The sequence below is a fragment of the Periophthalmus magnuspinnatus genome, chromosome 1 (assembly GCF_009829125.3).
Source record: "Periophthalmus magnuspinnatus isolate fPerMag1 chromosome 1, fPerMag1.2.pri, whole genome shotgun sequence".
Lineage (NCBI taxonomy): Eukaryota > Metazoa > Chordata > Actinopteri > Gobiiformes > Gobiidae > Periophthalmus > Periophthalmus magnuspinnatus.
Window position 1 is genome coordinate 21,177,820 of NC_047126.1, and position 20,445 is coordinate 21,198,264.

Consider the following 20,445-nt stretch of genomic DNA (forward strand, 5'->3'; position numbering starts at 1 on the left):
AATATATTATAAAGTATCTCAAAAAGTCAGACTGACAAATACTGGACATTCATTCACTGGGAAAGTTCTGCCTCATTAAAAAGCAAGACAAGGACACAGTGCTAAAATGCACTGGACATAAATGTCAAACCTGGTTGCACTGTGTAAGTTTAATGTCGTACCATGCAATAATGTCTCCATGGAGACAAGCAGGTGGTGGACCTCTCACTCAAAAGGTTACAAAGTGCGCCTGTCCTGGTTTAGATAGACTTGATTCAGACTTGGTTTGAATGTGCTTTAGTCTGGGTTTAGTCCTGGTTCAGAAATGATCTAGTCCTGGTCATTCTTTGTTTAGAAATGTTTTGTTTTGAAAGGTATAGTCCTAGTTTAATCCTGGTTTAGTCCTGGTTTAAACTTGGCATTGCCCTAGTTCAGTCTGTGTTTAGACCTCTTTCTATTTCTGGTTCCTTTTTTATCCTTTTACTCCAAGACTTTGATCACATTTTAAAGTGAAACCTACTTTTAAATAATTCCCAGGCTCTCATAAATGACATCACCCTCCCCCCTTTCTCTCTCCTCCTTCTCTCTCTCCTCTTCTCTTGGCTGTGGCGATGGTACTCCTTTGTTTGTTTTGCACACCTGCGCGTACAGGTGAGCAAATGGATCCGCCTTCTTCACCTCCTCCTCTTCCGTCTTCTCCTTCTCCTCTGCCCCTTTCACTGGCTCACAGTAGATATGATCGTCATCTGCAAACTTTACAGCCCTCCGACCACTGCTAACTTTATCAAACACCTCTGAGTAGACTGAATGTAGCTTGTTTTGGCCAGGTTCTGCTGTTTCGGGTGGTTTTAGCGGAAGAACGCTGGCGGGGTCGACATACAAAGCCGTGCTAAATTTTGGAGATTGCATACATTCATTAGGATCAGCATAAACATTGTCTATAACACTTTTAGATCTAATTTCTTGTGTGGGGAGTGAAGGTAGAGGCATTAAAGTTATCGGGGCTGGATGTGATGATGTCGCCTCTTCGCTGTCCATTTTGAGTTTGTTTTCAAAGATGGCTGATTGTCATGATGTCAGTTTCCCTGTCCTCCCGTGCTCTCTCCCCCTCCCCTACCTGTGTGTCTGGAGCTGGGTGGAGTGCCTGACTCCTCCCGTGCACACCTGGGGTGCATCAGCCTAATCACCACCACCTGCTGCTGAGTACAAGAAGGCTTGGCAGTCTACACTCGGTGCCAGACCGTCCGCGTGTAAAACGTGAATGTTTCTTGCTAAGCTTTGTTATATGGTACTTTCCTGCAAATGCTCATTTGGATTTATGCACCCTCCAGATTCCTGCCTCTACTCGCCCAGCTCCTGCCTCCACGTTCCAGTCCCGGTATCGCTTCCAGCTCGTCTTGTCTCCTGCTCGTCTCGTCTCCTGCTCGTCTCGTCTCCAGCTCGTCTCGTCTCCTGCTCGTCTCGTCTCCTGCTCGTCTCGTCTCCTGCTCGTCTCGTCTCCTGTCCGGTCCTGGTCTCTGGTTTGTCACCCGCTCCCCGCTCTGGTCTTCGTCTGCTCCGCCCGCCCTGGTACCGCACCTGCTTCTATCCCCGTCCTGGTCCTGTCCTGCCCGCCTCTACCTGCACCGCACCCGCCTGACCCGTCTCCCGCTCCCTGGTTCCTGTACCTGCTCTTGTGACCTGTTTAAAGACTGCATTTTCACCGTTGTAAATAAACACTGTTAAAACTGCTCTGGTCTGCATCCTTTGGTCCTATCCGCACCGTTACGACAGAACGGTCTGGCCACTATGGACCAAGCAGGCTCAGATCCGGACCAGACGCGCCGCCTCACGCACTCTCACCCCGAGGCGGTGCTGGGTCAGCATGAACAATCCATTCGAACTCTATTGGAGCTAAATCAGACATTGTCCCAGCAGGTGGCACAGCTTAACCACCAGGTGGCCGCGCTCCTCGTCACCCCGCCTGCTGCAGCTGGAGCGCCGCCACGCCTCCCGGAGCCGAGAGGCACGGATCCGGAGCCGTATGCTGGACAACCTCACCTCTGTCGCGGATTCCTGTTCCAGTGCGAGTTCATGTTCCAGCAATGCCCTTCTCGTTTCAGCTCGGGGGCCACCAAGATCCGATATATATGTGGATTACTCCGGGGCAGAGCTCTCCAGTGGGCAGAGGCGCGCCTAATGAAGACGTCTGTGGATAGCCTGGATTTTAATGAATTTGTGTCCACATTTAAGCTGGTGTTTGACCACCCGCACTACCAGGACAATGCTGCCTCCCGGTTATTGACTCTCAGCCAGGGCTCCAGGACGGTAGCGGATTATTCCATTGAATTCTGGACACATGCGGCGGAGCTGGACTGGACGGACAGCGCGCTGCGGGCTGTGTTTGTGCGGGGCCTGAACGAGACTTTGAAAGATGAATTGGTTTCCCGGGACGAACCCCCCGACCTGCGGACCCTCATCTCCCTCACTCACCGTATAGACAACCGCCTACGGGCTCGTCGCCGAGAGAGACGCCGGTCACCGGTCCCGCCGGAGCCACGCGCTGCTCCACCCCCGCCGGATGAGCCCATGCAACTCGACAGGACCCTTGTGTCGGCCGAGGAGCGTCAACGGAGGCGTCGTCTGGCCGGGGCTTGCCTCTACTGCGGTGAGCGCGGACATTATGTGGTCACTTGCCCAGTTCGGCCAAAAGGGGGGGCCCACCAGTAGCACTGGGAGTACTGGTGGGCGAGCAACACATCCTGGACTCTTCTAATAGACTGCGGCTCAGCGCCACCCTGTGCGTTCGCACAGAGACCTTATGCGTTTCCGCCCTTATCGACTCCGGGGCTGAGAGGGACTTTATTGATGCCCAAGTCGCGGAGCAGCTCGGGGTCTACCTGGAGCCCCTCGAACGCCCCTTAAATGCCCAGGGGCTCAATGGACGTTTTCTGGGGCACATCACTCACATCACAGAACCTGTCACCGTGATTCTGTCCGGCAACCACCAAGAGAACCGTCAGTTTCATGTCCTGTCCTCCTCCGCTTCTCCTCTGGTCCTTGGTTACCCCTGGCTACGCGCCCACAACCCTGTTTTCGATTGGGCCAGGGGCGGAGTTTCGGGCTGGAGTCCCGATTGCCACGCCAAGTGCCTTCGGTCCGCCCTCCCTCCGGCCGGGAGGTCCGTTCCTGTCGCTGATCCGTCCCCAGACACCCCCAATCTGTCCTCGGTGCCTGCTGAATATCACGACCTGGGGGAGGTTTTTAGCAAGAGCAAGGCCCTCTCTTTACCGCCCCACCGTCCATATGACTGCGCCATTGACCTCCTGCCGGGTGCCCCACTACCATCTAGCAGGCTATATAACCTGTCTAAACCTGAACGCGAGTCAATGGAGGACTATATCCGTGGGTCCCTGGCTGCCGGAATCATCCGCCCGTCCACTTCACCCGTGGGAGCGGGGTTCTTCTTTGTGGCTAAGAAGGACAAATCCCTGCGGCCTTGCATTGATTACCGGGGTCTGAACAATATAACCGTGAAGAATAAATACCCGCTTCCCTTACTGGACTCGGCATTTACGCCCCTCCACGGTGCGACCATCTTCTCAAAGTTGGATTTGCGGAATGCGTACCACCTGGTGCGCATCAGGGAGGGAGACGAATGGAAGACGGCCTTCAAGACACCCCTGGGACATTTCGAATACTTGGTTATGCCCTTCGGTCTCACCAACGCCCCTGCCGTATTCCAAGCCCTCATCAACGATGTGCTCCGTGATTTCCTTAACCGATTCGTCTTTGTTTACTTGGATGACATCTTGATTTTCTCGCGGTCCCCCCAGGAGCATCATCAGCACGTTCGCCAGGTTCTCCAGCGCCTCCTCGAGAATAAACTGTTCGTGAAAGCTGAGAAATGCGAGTTTCACGCAGAGGAGGTCAGCTTTTTGGGCTTCATTGTGGGGCGGGGCCAAGTAAGAGCTGACCCTGAAAAGATCCAGGCTGTCACTGAGTGGCCCGTTCCTACCAGCCGGAGACAGCTCCAGAGATTTATCGGCTTTGCCAATTTTTATAGACGTTTCATCCGGGATTTTAGTAGGGTTATCTCGCCCTTAACTAAACTCACCTCTCCTGCTTTGCCGTTTGCCTGGTCTCCTGAGGCGCAGACAGCCTTCGAGAAGCTTAAGAGACTATTTACCTCCGCTCCCATCCTGCACCAGCCCGACCCTTCACGGCAATTCATCGTGGAGGTCGACGCCTCCGACTCGGGAGTGGGGGCCGTGCTTTCGCAGAGGTTCGACCCCCACAACCGCCTCTGTCCCTGCGCCTTCTTTTCCCGGCGATTGTCCTCGGCCGAGGTCAATTATGATGTGGGGGATCGGGAGCTCCTTGCCGTAAAGCTGGCCTTGGAGGAGTGGCGCCACTGGCTCGAAGGGGCGGAGCAACCATTCATCGTCTGGACCGACCATAAAAACTTGGAGTACATCCAGTCCGCCAGGCGCCTCAATCCCCGTCAAGCTCGTTGGTCCCTCTTCTTCAGCCGCTTCAACTTTCTCCTCACCTACCGCCCCGGATCTCGGAACGTTAAACCAGATGCCCTCTCCCGCCAGTTCGCCCTGGAGGATAGCCCGGTCACCGCAGAAACAATTATCCCCTCCTCGTGTGTGGTGGCCGCGGTCCATTGGGATATCGAGGACACCGTCCGAGAGGCCCAGACCAACGACCCCGACCCAGGTAACGGCCCTCCAGATAAACTGTTTGTTCCCGATTCTGTCCGGTCTCAGGTGCTCCAGTGGGTCCATGCCTCCCGTTTCGCCTGCCATCCTGGTGCCGGTCGCTCTCTCTCCCTCCTCAGGAGACGCTTCTGGTGGCCCACGATGGACACAGACACCCGGGCTTATGTCGCCGCCTGCCAGGTATGTGCTCGGGCCAAGGCCTCCCACTCACCCCCTTCTGGTCTCTTGCATCCTCTCCCAGTTCCTCGTCGCCCTTGGTCCCACATCGCCTTGGACTTCGTGACGGGCCTTCCCCCTTCCCAGGGGAACACGGTGGTTCTCACCATTGTGGACCGCTTCTCCAAGGCCGCCCATTTCGTTGCCCTGCCTAAGCTCCCCACAGCCAAAGAAACTGCCGACCAGCTGACCAGTCATGTCTTCCGACTCCACGGCATCCCGGTGGACATCGTGTCCGACAGAGGGACCCAATTCACCTCTCAGGTATGGCGGTCTTTCTGCGACAGTTTGGGGGCCACGGTTAGCCTCACGTCCGGGTTCCATCCACAATCTAATGGGCAGACGGAGCGGGCCAACCAAGACCTGGAGTCGGCCCTACGGTGCACAGCCTCCGCCAACCCCGCGACCTGGAGTACTCACCTACCCTGGATAGAGTACGCTCACAACTCCCTCGTGAGTTCCGCCACTGGTATGTCCCCCTTCGAGGCATCGCTGGGATATCAACCCCCTCTCTTTCCCACGGAGGAGAGGGACCTCGCCGTCCCGTCTGTTCAGCGCCATCTCCAGCGCTGTCGCCGGATCTGGAAGAAGGCCAGGGCGGCCCTTCTTCGGGCTGGAGCGCGCACTAAGGCGACGGCCGATCGCCACCGTGTCCCGGCGCCCGTATACCAACCTGGCCAGATGGTTTGGCTCTCCGCCAAGACGGTCCCGCTGAAGACGGACTCCCGTAAGCTGTCCCCCCGATTCCTGGGACCGTTTAAGATCATGAGGATCATAAATCCATCGGCGGTGCGCCTCCAGTTACCCCCGTCTCTCCGGATTCATCCGACCTTTCACGTCTCCCAGGTTAAACCAGTCCGGACCAGCGACCTGTGCCCTCCGGCCGATCCCCCACCGCCCGCCCGAGTCATTGACGGCCACCCGGCGTTCACCGTCCGCCGCCTGATTGACGTTCGTCGCCGTGGTAGGGGCCTCCAGTACCTCGTCGATTGGGAGGGTTACGGTCCGGAGGAGCGATCCTGGGTGCCCAGGGCACGCATTCTGGACCCCGACATGGTGAGAGACTTCCACCGCGCTCATCCTGACAAGCCTGGGGGTCCACCAGGAGGTGGACCTTAGGGGGGGGGGTACTGTCATGATGTCAGTTTCCCTGTCCTCCCGTGCTCTCTCCCCCTCCCCTACCTGTGTGTCTGGAGCTGGGTGGAGTGCCTGACTCCTCCCGTGCACACCTGGGGTGCATCAGCCTAATCACCACCACCTGCTGCTGAGTACAAGAAGGCTTGGCAGTCTACACTCGGTGCCAGACCGTCCGCGTGTAAAACGTGAATGTTTCTTGCTAAGCTTTGTTATATGGTACTTTCCTGCAAATGCTCATTTGGATTTATGCACCCTCCAGATTCCTGCCTCTACTCGCCCAGCTCCTGCCTCCACGTTCCAGTCCCGGTATCGCTTCCAGCTCGTCTTGTCTCCTGCTCGTCTCGTCTCCTGCTCGTCTCGTCTCCAGCTCGTCTCGTCTCCTGCTCGTCTCGTCTCCTGCTCGTCTCGTCTCCTGCTCGTCTCGTCTCCTGTCCGGTCCTGGTCTCTGGTTTGTCACCCGCTCCCCGCTCTGGTCTTCGTCTGCTCCGCCCGCCCTGGTACCGCACCTGCTTCTATCCCCGTCCTGGTCCTGTCCTGCCCGCCTCTACCTGCACCGCACCCGCCTGACCCGTCTCCCGCTCCCTGGTTCCTGTACCTGCTCTTGTGACCTGTTTAAAGACTGCATTTTCACCGTTGTAAATAAACACTGTTAAAACTGCTCTGGTCTGCATCCTTTGGTCCTATCCGCACCGTTACGACACTGATAGTCTGTTGAGCTCGGGGGTTCTGGGTAAAGGGGAGTGGGCCTGTCTGTTCGCAGTGACTGATTTCTCCACCTCCAAAGCCTCTCCAGAGTGGGGGGCCGTGTGCATGGTCTTGCGTTTGATGGTGGATTGGATTACGCTGAAGATGGTTTCGGCTTGAGGGGTGTCGAAGATGATGGTGCCCGGACCACAATCACAACGCCGTCCTGTTTCTATGGACAACGAGCCCTGGAGACAAACAACAACATGTGAGTTTATATTAAAGCCTCAGTATGTAATGTTTTAGCTAAAAACACACAAAAATAAATACTTTCTTTCTGTTTTTTATTATTGTTTGTAATAAGTTTTTATTGCATCTCCACAAACCTGAATCTTATTCGGCCTGAAGAAGGGCCTTGTCTTGTTTCCATGGATATGGTTTTACTTTGGCTATACTTTTACACAGTATAAACTCATCTATCTCCATGTAGAATGTCTCAGAGTGGTTTTAATTATTTTGCATATACTCTTACTGAGGTGCCACCAGAAAGTTGCACTGTGTAGCTTTAAGGATCCTATATACACACACAGAATAGATGTAATGCCTCAGTTGCCCAGGTTCCATCACAAAGAAAATTTTGTTCTCTCCCCAAGTGGCTCCTTCAGTTCTGACAAGGATTATGACCCAGTGCCTCCTATCGATTTGAAGAGAGGAGCAAACTTCACTGAGAGTAACACACCCTAGATGTTTAGAGTAAAGCGTGACAGTTTACACCTTAGGGCAGTTCAGTGGAATAACAAACTGCTTTTTGCTCTCTTTACAATGAATAAATAGCTCTCTGTTTATGCTGAGGTTTAACAATAAATACCAGATAAAAAGTGTACTATGTCTTCTTTAAGTGTACCTTGTCCTTCCCGTATCTCCGGAGCACTTCGTAGGGCCACTCCTGCACTGTGCTCCTCTGTGTGTCTTTGAGCAGCAGCGACTCACGGCCCACCTGCAGCCAGTACACTCCCTGCAGGCCACATCGTGCAGCTGCGTCTGTCTTCTCCACCGTCACACGGAAATCTGACACTGTACAGATAGATTCGATTATGTTTTTGTTACCCCCACGGAGACGCCCTGCTTGCAGTTAGAACACATATTGTTTAAGGTATTTTGAGGAATAAAAAAACAGAAAGAAAACACCCTTAAAAGTCCCTTTGGGTCTTTTGAGCTGTAAGCCAATTTATAATGTTGTTACCTCATCAAAACCAGACCTGGAGTTGTGTTTTATTTGGGTAACCTTTTATTATTAGTCTGTCACCTTCAAAGCTCAAATTTCTCTGTGCCACCTTGTGATGTCACGAAGCAGTAGTTTTCAAGTTAAAACCTACCCTTTACCTTTAGTTCAGTAGACATTGCCAATTCCAGAGCTAAAATCATCCAAATGATTCAAGCGAAGGTGTATAGAGTTTAAAAAGGCAGTGAAGCACTTCCTGTATTACCACATGGCACAACAAAGAGTGTTTTTTTTTTGAAAAAGACAGTTCCGGGTGTTTTTGATTGATCATAGTAATAGTAATATGGGCACTTTAATACTATTGAACACTCTCAGCATGAAAAGTTACATAGTGCACCTTTAAAGGATGTTGTAACTGTGCACTGTTTGTGTGGAAGGGGGAGTTAAAAATATTTTTTTCTCAGATTTTTTCATACCATGGTCCGCTGAAGCGTAGATGGCGTTCTCCTCCATTTGAGGCTTTAGGTCTGGGACACTAGTTTTCTGAAAGAGAGAAGAATTATTTATCTCATTATTCTGATTTTACATTTTATTTTTTCTCATTCAGTGTCTTTACCTGAAATGTGCTGTGACAAAGTTTGTCGACCCACTCGACACAGTCGCTTTTGAGAGCAGCAAACACCAAAGTCCTCTCCTGAGTCTCCACACAGAATGCACACATGTTCTCCTGCACAGGGCACAGGAAAAAATATAACTTAAATACATAGGTGGAAAGAATAATGAAAATGTGTACTAAGTAGAAATACAATTGGTTAGTAACAAAAGTTGTATTGTATGCATGAAAAATACCACTCAAACTTACTAGATAGCATAACTTTAGAAGCATTTTGGTCAGTTTTTAATATAAAACTGGATGTAAAACTGAATTTTGTCAGCTGCAGTTTGTTTGTATTCTCATAGCTGTGGCCAGACAGAGCAGATGATGCAGTCCTGTGTTGTGTGTTTTTGGGGATAGAAAGAAGCAGAGACAGCAGTGAGACAACAGTGGACTGGGACAATTGGGATTTGTACAGCCTTCAGTAACTCCTGTGATTTTAAATGATTACAATCACATTACACAATTATAGTCAATTACAAGTACACTACCAGTACACTATCAAAAGGTTGGACACACCTTCTTTTTCAGTGTTGTTGTTTTTTTGTTTTGTTTTTTTATATTATGACTACTACTTTTTACATTTTACAAAAGACATCAAACAAGAAAAAAAAAGTAAAATATTTCAACTAAACATCTACAGCCTTTGAGTTACTTTGAGTTTATATTTTGTTAACTACATTGCATTTGTGTCCATTCATAGTTTTGATACCTGCAGAGAATGAGAATCCACAATAGGTTTAAAAATGGACTGAAACTATATGCTTTCCAGTCCTGCTTGAATAAAAAATATGCAGTAAATGTGATGCTGACCATGGGACAGGCCTCTGCGTTGGGGGGCAGTCTCAGCACATTGAGCAGCTCAGACAGTCTGATGATTTTGGGCTTCTTTTCTCCCAGAGCCTGGTGCCTCCTCCGTCCGGGCTCCCCCAGTGTACCTGAACACAGGGACAGTTGGACTGGCATATAAGGACATATGACAGTAACAACAACAACAACAACAACAACAACAACAACAACAAACTTTATTTATAAAGTGCTTTTCATACAGAAAATGTAACACAAAGTGCTTTACAGTGCATTAAAAAACAGTCCCACCCACCAAAGTAGAAAGAAAATAAATCATACATACCATTGTATAGCTTATAAAATCAACATAGAGTATGACTCTATTGCAAATGTTTCACTTAGTACATCAAAATGAAGGATAACATGAGCACATTAATCAATAACTTATAATGCAATCAAATATACTGATTCTGTCACTTCTTGTTTTGTGTCTTTAAAAATGTTAGTTCACTTAATTACACAATACTTGATAGACATTATTACATTCTAAAACAAGCATAACATAAGAAGAGCTCTGTCGTTCATAAGCCACCACTAGGAGGCGCTATTACACTGGACAAGCAGATAATAAATACACTGCAAATGGTGAAGCTATAATTACTGTCTATGCAATTTATTTTACACATATTGACTCAGTTTTCAAAGTGTCTTGCTCATCAACAGCACAGTACGATGATTTTTGTGCAAAAGCGACTGCCACTCATTCCAAAAATATTTTCAAGTTCAAGTAATTTTAAAGGAGTATTATTTTTGGCAGTGTGGGACATGCTTGCAAGATTAATCGCTACTGATTGATTGAATCAATCTGAATGGATGCAATTTTTAAATTGCAAAGGCTGCAGTTGTTCATGTAGGGCTACCGTTATTTCTTGGTAAATTAAAAAGGTCACATTTTTATATAACGGTTTTCCACCTTCAAGGCTCTCAAAGTCCTTTACATCAAGAAACCACTCGCCCATTCACACACACATTTATACACCAGTGTGCACAGACATGTGAAGTTAAGTGTCTTTCCCAGTGACACAGCGACAGCATTCATCTGTGGGAGCTGGAATCACACCGCCAACCTGTGGGTCAGTGGACAGACAGTCCACCAACTGAACTACTGTCACCTCATTTTCATTTCTTCCACAAACAAAATATCCTGTTTTGTTCTATATTAAAAAAACAACAACAAAAAAACCAAACAATTAACCCTGTAGTTTAAATCTGTACAAAAATGTGATTCTTGCATTACTTTTGTCGATTCTTTTGGACATCATTAAAATCACAAACCTAATCGTAATTCCCATCCTTGTCAGGAAAATCACAATTAGATATTTTCCCCAAACAATACAGCTCTAGTTTAGAACAATATTTCCTCCATCCTCTGTCTTTGCACTGCCCCTGCGGCGCACAAGCTGTTTCACACTGGGACTATCACTTATTCATACAGACATCAGTACATCTCTCTTGTCTGTGCCTCATCCTCTGCTGTTCAGACTCTGTCCACATGTGTCTCCAGTTCGCCTCTTAAAGATCTGTTTCATGTTTCTGTAGATTTCCTGGATTATTTAAAACATGGGAGCTGAACATGTCTGCACTGGAACTATCGCAGGTTCAAGAAGTTGAGAAAGTTATGTAACAGCGTGCACACTGCAAAAGATATCCAGCCCATAGGTTTTCACCCAGTGTGCCAGGTGTGTCTCGGGATTAGCTAAAGAGCCAATGTTGCGCACATTTTTCATCTGTTACAATTTACTATCCTCATCAAAAATATACCTGGAGTTGTACTTTGTTTCATTCACAGATGTTTAACACATGACTACAGCATTGACTGAGTTCTACTCTGCACCTTGTGATGTCATTGAGTGGTGATACATTAAATGCTCCCCTGTGTTTTAAAACTGCCCCAGAGAATATTATAGATTCTGTAGCAATCTCAACTGAACTAAGGGTTACATGACAGTATATATATATTTTTAACGGCAATAATTTAACTTGTAATGCATATTAAATCAGCTTAATTGAGGCTAAAATAGATGTTAACTTCAGCTACCACTTGATGACATCACAAGGTGGAACACAGCATTGTGACCTTTGGAGATGACAGCCTTTTTTGTGTAATATAATAATAATAATAATGGCTTACACTTTTTCAAAGCCCCTCAAAGCTCTACACTATAGTCATTATTCATTCATTTCCACACTATATAACACCTTTAAGTTAATTCACACAGGAAAAATATATGGAAAATATATGCACAATTTTTGTTTTCATAAATCCAGAGAAATAAAAGACACATGGACTAACTTGTACCTCCTTGATCCTGTATCTCGATTCGTCCGACTGCACTGCTGCTCGGAGGGATCAGGGTCAACCACACAGGCTTCCATTTCTGAAACACATTGTACACAAGGACAAATTAGACTGAAGTTTAGATCAAATTGACCTAAAATGCTATTACTTTACTTTACTACTTTTATCATCAAAAGTTTTATTTTGATATCCAATAATTAATCATTTCATGTCACAGATGAAAACAATACAGTACAGTACAGTTTTTACAGTATCAAAAGGTTGTGTTCACTTTTTAAAATTTGATGATGTCATAATTTCAGATAAAGGGAAGGGGCTTCATTAAACTCTTAATTACTCCTTTTGAAAGAAATTTCCAAATGTATGATTCACAAATGTTGAACCTTGTCATTATTTGCTTTGGACTGTGGCTACAAAATTGTCAAATTAATTTCATGGTTTTAAATCCTGTTAAGAACTGCAAACAATCACATTTGGGCTTGAATAATGGCACCACTGTCTTAAGGTATTGTGAAAAAATGACAAATCACATGGAGGACAGGTCATTCTATGGTGAAATCTGCTGTTTAACTGTAAGATTTGCAGATTTGTTGACCTGGTTTATGATTAATATCTCTGTAATGACTGGGCCTATCCACATGAAACAAAAAAGCACTAAGTTCAACATCTTGCCTCTTCTCGACAGCTTCACTATTTCTTTCAAAAATAGTGAATGTGCCTGTTTTTCTAGAGTTATTCAGACTCCTGCCCTTCATCTGAGATTATGGAGATCATGACATCATCAAATTCTGCATGAATGTGACGAAGAACATGACTCACTGCATACAAATCTGAAGACATGCTATTTACTCTAATGAAGTTTTAAACATCAAAGCTGCACTTCCCTTTGATAGTTTAGAAAGGTAAACATTAGTCACATCCTTTGCAGCATTGCCTCAGTGATCGTCATGGAAACAAGGAAGAAAATAAAAGCAAGATGTTAGCGCTAAATAAGATTTTAAAAATGGAGGCAATGTGTGTTGCATTGTATCACTAGCAGTAGTTTTACTTTGTAATAATAGAAATGATAGAGGAGGAGGAGTAGTAATAGTAGTCGTTGTCGTTGTAGTAGTAGCAGTAGTAGTAGTAGTAGTAGTACTAGTAGTAGTAGTAGTAGCTACACTACTAATCTATAATAATGACTTGTAATTTAACCTGTAGCTAACATGAATATTTGACCATCTTATTATGAGTTTGAACCTGCAAATATGTGGTACACTTTAATTATTAAGTTTAATAAATGGTTAATTATTAAATCTGTTCATTGGTTTTAAATTCCTTAAAATGACCCAGATAGGAGGTCAAAATGTTAAAATCTAATGTAGCCTGTACTGATAAGAACTCTATTGTTGTTTTATTATTCATTACAAAACCATTGGACACAATGGCCAGGTTGTTATATTATAATTTGGTGTTTAGGTTCATTAATCAATGCTGGTGCAGCCTCTGCAGCTCAGTGAGTGAAATTTGTAGTACTTTCTTTTTTTAAATAAGCACAGGCTACTTACAGTTCTTTTAACTTATCAAATAGGGTACGTACACTCTGTCTGAGGAATGTGGAGGCTGCTGTTCAAACTTGTTCCAATGAAATTCCTGGATTTTGTAACTCACACTTTAAAACAACTACACACTACAGAACTAGAATATCTGTTTATGTGACACAGGAATACTACTAATATTATAAATGTATAAATATGATTATGAAGAAACTTAGAACTGTGTCAGACTGAGTCCTTATATCCTAACTAACTAAATCATTTCCAATGAACAGATGAGGAAAAATAAAATTGTAAAATAAATCTTTAACTAAAAAGTAAAAATAAAATTATGTACTTAAGTAAATGTTACCACTTACTTATCTACATGGAGATGGCTTAGTTTAATGCCATATGTAGAACATTCTAGGCCAACCAACATCTCCATCTAAACAAGCAGGTGGTGGACCCTCTACCAGAAATATTACATAGTGCAACTTTAATACAAATGTCATTACTGTTATTTTTACTGCTTGCACAACAAATGAAAACCAAAGCCAAACCTGTTTAAATACTTTTTCAATCCAAAGATTTTATGTTAAATGAACACGTACAGCTCATCTTATATTCGAAGCATATGTGGCATAATATATGAGCGTGTTACATAGAAACTTGTCACGTTTACACATGAAACATGTTTCACTCTTAAACTATGTGTCTTCCCACTCACCTGTGACTGTGGCTGCACAATTTAGTTCACATATTATACATTTAATACAGAAGTGACTTACTTTTCCAGACTTTTGTGGTCGTAAGTAGACTCTGCCTGTTTTCCCTGATGTCAAATCCATTTGTGGAAGTAGTTTTGAACAGATCCGAGTTCTACCTGTGGTTTAGGTTAATGTTAGACTAGAGAGAGATAGAGCGATAAACAGAAAGAAAGAGGAGGTGTGTCCAGTGTGACGCACAGAAACATGAGCCTATAGACACACCTCACAGTACTGCCACAATAAGGTAAGTAGGTAGTAGTGGTAGTAGTAGTAGTAGTAGTAAATGGTAAATTATAACATTTTTATATAGTGCTTTTCCATCTTCGAGGCACTCAAAGCGCTTTATATCAAGGAACCACTCACCGATTCACACACACATTCATACAGAAATGTACGCAGACACTAAGGATGAGATGGGTTAAGTGTCTTGTCCAAGGACAAGTTGCACTTGTAATGAATGCACAGTGTGTGCTGTACTTTACTCTTTTTAATCTTAAGAATATGCCTCTCTGTTTTGAATCACTGAATAAAATCTGCAATAATCTAATAGACAAACAAATATAGTCTTGACTTTCCAGTGTAATACATACAGTATCACCATGTACGTCATTGACTATGAAAGGTGTGGTTTAAGAACATTGTTTATTAATCCACCAAATCTTTAAAGTGAGTCTAACACCTAAACTCCACCCACAAACACATTTCAAATAGAGCTGCTAAACTAGGCAGTATCTGGAGGACTAAAGGGGGAGTGAGGGGAGAGGAGGGGTCTGAGGGTAAGAAATAATATGATTGTCAAACAGGTATCCACACTTCAAACTCTGCCCCTGCAACCAGATATTTGTATCAGAAACACCTGGCTGTAATCAAGACAGTTTTTGTGATGTCACCAAGTGGAAACTGTAGAGGCCACTCATGGCAGCACAAACTTAGATTTAAGCATTTTTTATCAGAAACCTACAAGTTTGACCTAATTTGGACTAAAGTGGACAATTACTAGGAAACACAGTATGCTATTAAAACACCATACAGTGTTTAGTGATGAAAAAAAGTTGATTTAGTGTTTAGTTTCACTTTAAGGTGACCTCGGAATGAGATTTTCAGGAGTCAAACCAAACGTGTAAAACAAACAGGATAATGACATTTGCAGGATGTTAGAGATTAGCGAGCAATGGAGGAGTTTTAATCAATCACTGACACGTGTCCCAGAGGAAAAGCACAGTCCTTCAGAGCAGAGGAGATTTGTGGAAACAAAGAACACAAATGAATGAAATCTCTTTAGTAATCAGACTGACCGGGCCCTGACAGGCTGAATCACGTCAATACCACAAAATCTAATCAAGGCTAAAGTACTGCAACTAAAAACTGATGAAATTCTAAGGATTATTTTTTAAAGTAGTTATCTGTTCTGTCGAGGATGTGAACACTCAGCCCATAGATGCTCTTATAGCCTACAACATGTGCATTAAAACTAATTATTTGAATTAGAATAAATGGGCAAGATTGTTTATTTATTTATTTATTTCATACATTTAGGTGTTAAAATTGTCTCAACCATTTTGTAATCCAAAATTTGCCTAATATGGTCACTAATAACATGTCGTTTACTTTTGCTCAAATGAGTCCAACTTCAAGATATACTCTTCATCTTTACTAGCAGAGGGTCCGCCACCCGCTTGTCCCCATGGAAACGTTTTTGCTTTGCCTGGAATGTTCCTCATTATGATATTAAACTTATACCTTGCATCTATTCTATGCGTTCTTACTATGAGCAGAATAGTCTCTCCACAGATCATATCTCTAACTTGGCCTGGGAATGTCAATAGTTTGTCTCCATGGAGATCAATATGTTTCATGTCATATTGTGGAATGTTCCAGGCTATCTCCATGGATACAAGCAAGAGGTGTTAGCATTGATAGAAAGTCTGGGAGTCTGTTCTATTGTAATTGCTTGAAATCAGGTCAGAACCCAGCAGAGTCTGACAGAGTGGTTCTCCTGCAGCTCAGAGGAGTAGACCCACCTCCTCCTCCATCGCCTCCTCCACCTCCTCCTCCATCGCCTCCTCCACCTTCTCCTCCATTGCCTCCTCGTCACATCCCATTCACAAGTAAACTTTAAACACACAGTCTGTTTGGCACTGGGTCGCACAATAAGTCATAAAATATTCAGGCTCGCTCCATTTGGGTCAGGCTCAGAGCACAATGTCACTCTTATTAACTCAGATCACAAAGACACAAAAGGGTTCCTCAAATAACTAATCTAATGTACACAAAAGACAGTTTACCCAATAGTTGTAGTGAAAGTATAAGCAGTTGGTGTAGTAGTAGTGGTTGTATTAGTGGTAGTTTGTAATAGCATTTGTTCTAGTACTGGTAGTACTAGCAGTAGTAGTAGTAGTATTGTAAGTAGTAGCAGCCTAGTAGTAGTGGTAGTAGTAGTAATAGTAGTAGTATTTGTTGTAGTAATAGGAGTAATGGTAGTAGTTGTAATTGTAGTACTGATAGTTGTAGTAGCAGTAGTAGTTGTTGTAGCAAAGGTAGTTATAGTAGTTGCAGAAGTTGTTGCTGCAATAGTAGTGGTACTCATAGTAGTTGTTGTTGCAATAGTAGTGGTGGTACCAGTTGTAGTCGTAGAGTAGTAGTAATAATAGTGGTGTCCTGATTATATTGCATTGTTATTTCAAGACACCCAAAGCTTTCACATCGCATTATTCTTTCACTAGTAGTGGCAGTAAAAGAATCAGGGGTAACAGAAGCCATCCTCTTAAAGTATCCATTTTAGTAGTAGTAGTAGTAGCAGTAATAGTAGTAGTAGTAGTGGTAGCAGTAATAATAGTAAGGTACTAGAAGCCATCCTCTCAAAGTAAGTATGTAATGCACACAGTAGTTTCAGGAGAGGTACTAGATGTAGGTGATGTTACAGTTTGCCCCCGGTTTACTGTGTGGTTGCTAGGTAACAGTTACATTAATAGCTCTACATTTGTCACATTTGCTTCTTTTGTCCAACCAGGAAGATTTTTAGTAAAATCCTAAATACAACTATGTCAAAGTAAAATGTGTACTCTGACGTTTTATTTGCATTTTGGGACAGTGGTGGTGGTGAAGAGGAAGTAGGATGAAGAGGCTCGTACACTCAGACTCTAGTAGCTCATCTCTGGTCCTGTTTTATCACCATAACATTATATCTGTCATAGCATTATAATTATCATAGCATTATAATTACATTTTACAAGGTTTTTAGGAAAATACTAGAGCAGTTTGTGTTTGTTCTGTGGGTTTTTTTTGCTGTAAGATTCAGTTTGGCTGAGGATGGAGCCAGTCACACCTACAGATACAGCAGGGTCTGGAGGGTAGAAGGGTCAAAATGACAGTTATACTATGAGGCTCGTGATGTTTTGTGACGTGTTGCTGAATGGACTATAGTCACTGTCCCATTGAGTTGAGGTCAGGGTCAGCAGGAAAAATGTGTTACTTTTATTCCGGTAAGTATGAGGCAGTTATGACTAAAATGCTTTGTTTTGTGGTGTTATGTTATTTTTATTTATTTTAGTCATGCAGTAAAGTATTTGTGAATACAGAATACAAAATACAAAATACACACTTCTTCAATGTTGCTGTTGTTTTATATATATATTAATGCTGCTGTTGTTGTGTTTTTAGTACTGTTATTATTATTATTATTCACGATCCATCACTGTTGCACCAATAAATACATTTAAAATTATTTTTCTCTTGCCTGATTGTAGTCACTATGAAATACACAGTCAATAAATATTTGCTACAGTAAGCTAAATTGAAAGTAGCCTGCAGTGGACAATTTAAAGTATTTCTTTATGGGATATTATTCCACATCTTAAAATCTATCACATTCTTGCTGCTAGGGATGTGAAGATTATTAAGTTAATCAGTCGTAAGAGCTAAAAAAAAAATACTAATCATGACCATTTTTAGCATGTCATTTCTATTCAATCTATGCTCCAAAAAAGTAAGTAAGTTTGATAGCATAAACACGGTGACATACTGTAATGTTGCACAGATGAAAGAAAATGTTGGATTTCACAGTTTGGTCATGGGGTCAACGATCATTAATAATAATAAAATTTGGCGTGGTGACATCCCAACTTGGTGCTATGTCACAGTCCAACTTTAGTATAGGTCACATTTAGGTTTGAGGAGGAGGTTTTAATGCACTCTTGGCTTATAAATCTGTCAGTCTTTCCCTACTGGACACCAGGCTTAAAGAATATCTATGGAATGACAGGCAAAGTAGATAATACAATATCTATTCTCTCCTAAAAACACACCTAGGCATGATCAGCTTTGTGGTTAACAGATATATACTAATGAGGTGTCTTTATCGATTCAGGCTTAATCAAGATGAGGGAGGCAGTAGCTCAGTTGGTAGAGTCCACTGGTCCAAAGGTTGACGCTTCGAATCCCACTCTTGACATAAACATCATTGGTTGGGCAGTCGGATCCACTGATGGCAGTTGGTGGTGCAATTCTTGCTCCTACAGATGAATGCTGTTGTTGTGTCCTTTGGCAACACACTTAACCCACCTTGCCCCCAGTGTCTGCGTACACTGGTGTATGAATGTGTGTGTGAATGGGTGAGTGGTTCCTTGATATAAAGCGCTTTGAGTGCCTCGAAGGTGGAAAAGCACTATGTAAAAATGTGTCCATTACCATTTGACCATCTGAGCTGCAGGGAGGAGAGGAGGAAAACTGTACTGAGAGAGAGAGAAAAGGGGAGAGGGAGGAGGGGTGATGAGAGAAGAAAGAAGGAGAGGGAAAGAGAGGGAGAAAGAAGGGGAAGAGGAGGGAGAGAAGAGTGGTGGTAAGAGAAGGAAGAGGGGGAGAGGAGGGAAAGTGTGATGTAAGTTAGCTGTAAATGGTTTGAAGTTCAGTAAGAGAGGTAAAAATGGTCCACATTTTCTTAACTTTTTTCTTAATTCAATAACTTACAAAAGTGCATGTGCAAAAGTGCAATGTGAAATATGGAAATCAGGCAGCAGTCCAGAGTGATGTTGCCTTTTCACTGGTCCCACTGACTGGATAAAACTATAGTGGCTGAAATAGGGATGGCAAATTAACATTAGCTTTTTTTTAAATAATCGTAACTCTCCATAAAGCAAACCCAAAACCAAGGTGAGAGAGAGAGAGAGAGAGAGAGAGAGAGAGAGAAAGAGAGAGGGAGAGAGAGAAGAGAGGACTGGAAAAGGTGAGAGAAAGGACAGAGAACATAAGAGAGGAGATAGTGAGAGGACAGGAGAGAGGTGGCAGAGAAGGATGAGGGAGGGGAGCGATAGGGAAAAAAACAGAAAGGAGAGGAGGATGGGAAGGCATCTTAGTGAAAGTAACTTGTCAGCTGAAGTTATGGGAATGAGTTTGATGAATGACATCACAAGGTGGAACGGTGCATTTTCAGCCTGGAGAAGGAAACAGATTACTGCGACATGCGTAATTAAGCAACACACCACTCCAGTTTTTGATTAAAACCGAGTGTGTAACTTTCTCAGTATGGTTTAAACTTTGTATTTCCTGTATCTTTAACTTTAACCAGGAATTATATTGTTAATTGGCTACTTGGCATACGGTCAAGAAGTACCTATTTTTTCAGTGAATCCAAATATATCACGTTGTATGTCTCCTTATAGAGCGGCCTGTAGCAGTGTTCTAAGCAGACGTTGATGTGTTCGGATGGAAGTGATGGAATTGGTTTAATGGGAGCCTCAAAGGGACAAAAACCTCAAACCAAAGGCCAAACAAAAAACTAACTCTAAATGTATACATAAAACTTGCAGGTTTTTGGTAGAGAGTTCACCACCTGCTTGTCTAAATGTACATATTGCAGCTTGAGATAAAGGGCCCATATTATTATCTATGTTATGTAAGGTTTTCTAGCAGGACTACATCTAATTGGTATCTTAATTTACCAATGCTAATAACACGTCCCCAGGAGTAGATATGGAAGGCTACGTTTCTCATCTGTAGCCCTCTCACTAAGGAATGTGTGACCTCCGCTCTGAGAGGGTTATAAAACACTCACCTTGTTCCACTTTGCTTAAAATGTCTTAATGTGTAACGCCATACAGACCAGAAAAGGACCCACCTTACACATACATTGAGAGACACTATAAAAGCTGTCAACATTGTCCTTTCTAGAGAGGCCGTTGCTTCATTGTTCATTTTACCTGTGTGGAACTCATTAAACCTTCTGACTTTATGTTTTAGACTCTTGGTCCTCTTTGACACTTACACCAGAAACAAACATTCTTAGAACTATAATGTTGTTTCCTCATCAAAAATACTCTGGTTCACCTTGTCATATCATGTAGTAACACACTATGGTAATACATTATGTTTCTAAACTCCATACACCTTCACAAGAATCATTTGGATAATTTCGTCACA

General features: G+C 43.9%; 1 protein-coding gene across 1 annotated transcript; it reads right to left on the reverse strand.

Annotated features, from left to right (window-relative positions):
• Positions 1-445: 445 nt before the first annotated feature.
• LOC117369642 (docking protein 1-like) lies at positions 446-14,150 on the reverse strand. The gene is made up of 8 exons (XM_055224628.1): positions 14,053-14,150; positions 11,748-11,826; positions 9,413-9,537; positions 8,561-8,671; positions 8,421-8,487; positions 7,627-7,796; positions 6,735-6,970; positions 446-1,045 (listed from the first exon to the last, which is right to left on the reverse strand). Exons 1-8 carry the CDS (start codon positions 14,110-14,112, stop codon positions 502-504), a joined length of 1,392 nt encoding a protein of 463 aa, XP_055080603.1. The 5' UTR covers positions 14,113-14,150; the 3' UTR covers positions 446-501.
• Positions 14,151-20,445: the final 6,295 nt, after the last annotated feature.

Coding starts and splice junctions, on each gene's coding strand:
- LOC117369642 (XM_055224628.1), bottom strand. CDS start 14,112: ATGGATTTGACATCAGGGAAAACAGGCAGAGTCTACTTACGACCACAA. Junction 7,797..8,420: donor CTACGCTTCAGCGGACCATG/GTATGAAAAAAT, acceptor CTATCTGTACAG/TGTCAGATTTCCGTGTGACG. Junction 6,971..7,626: donor GGAGATACGGGAAGGACAAG/GTACACTTAAAG, acceptor GTTTGTCTCCAG/GGCTCGTTGTCCATAGAAAC.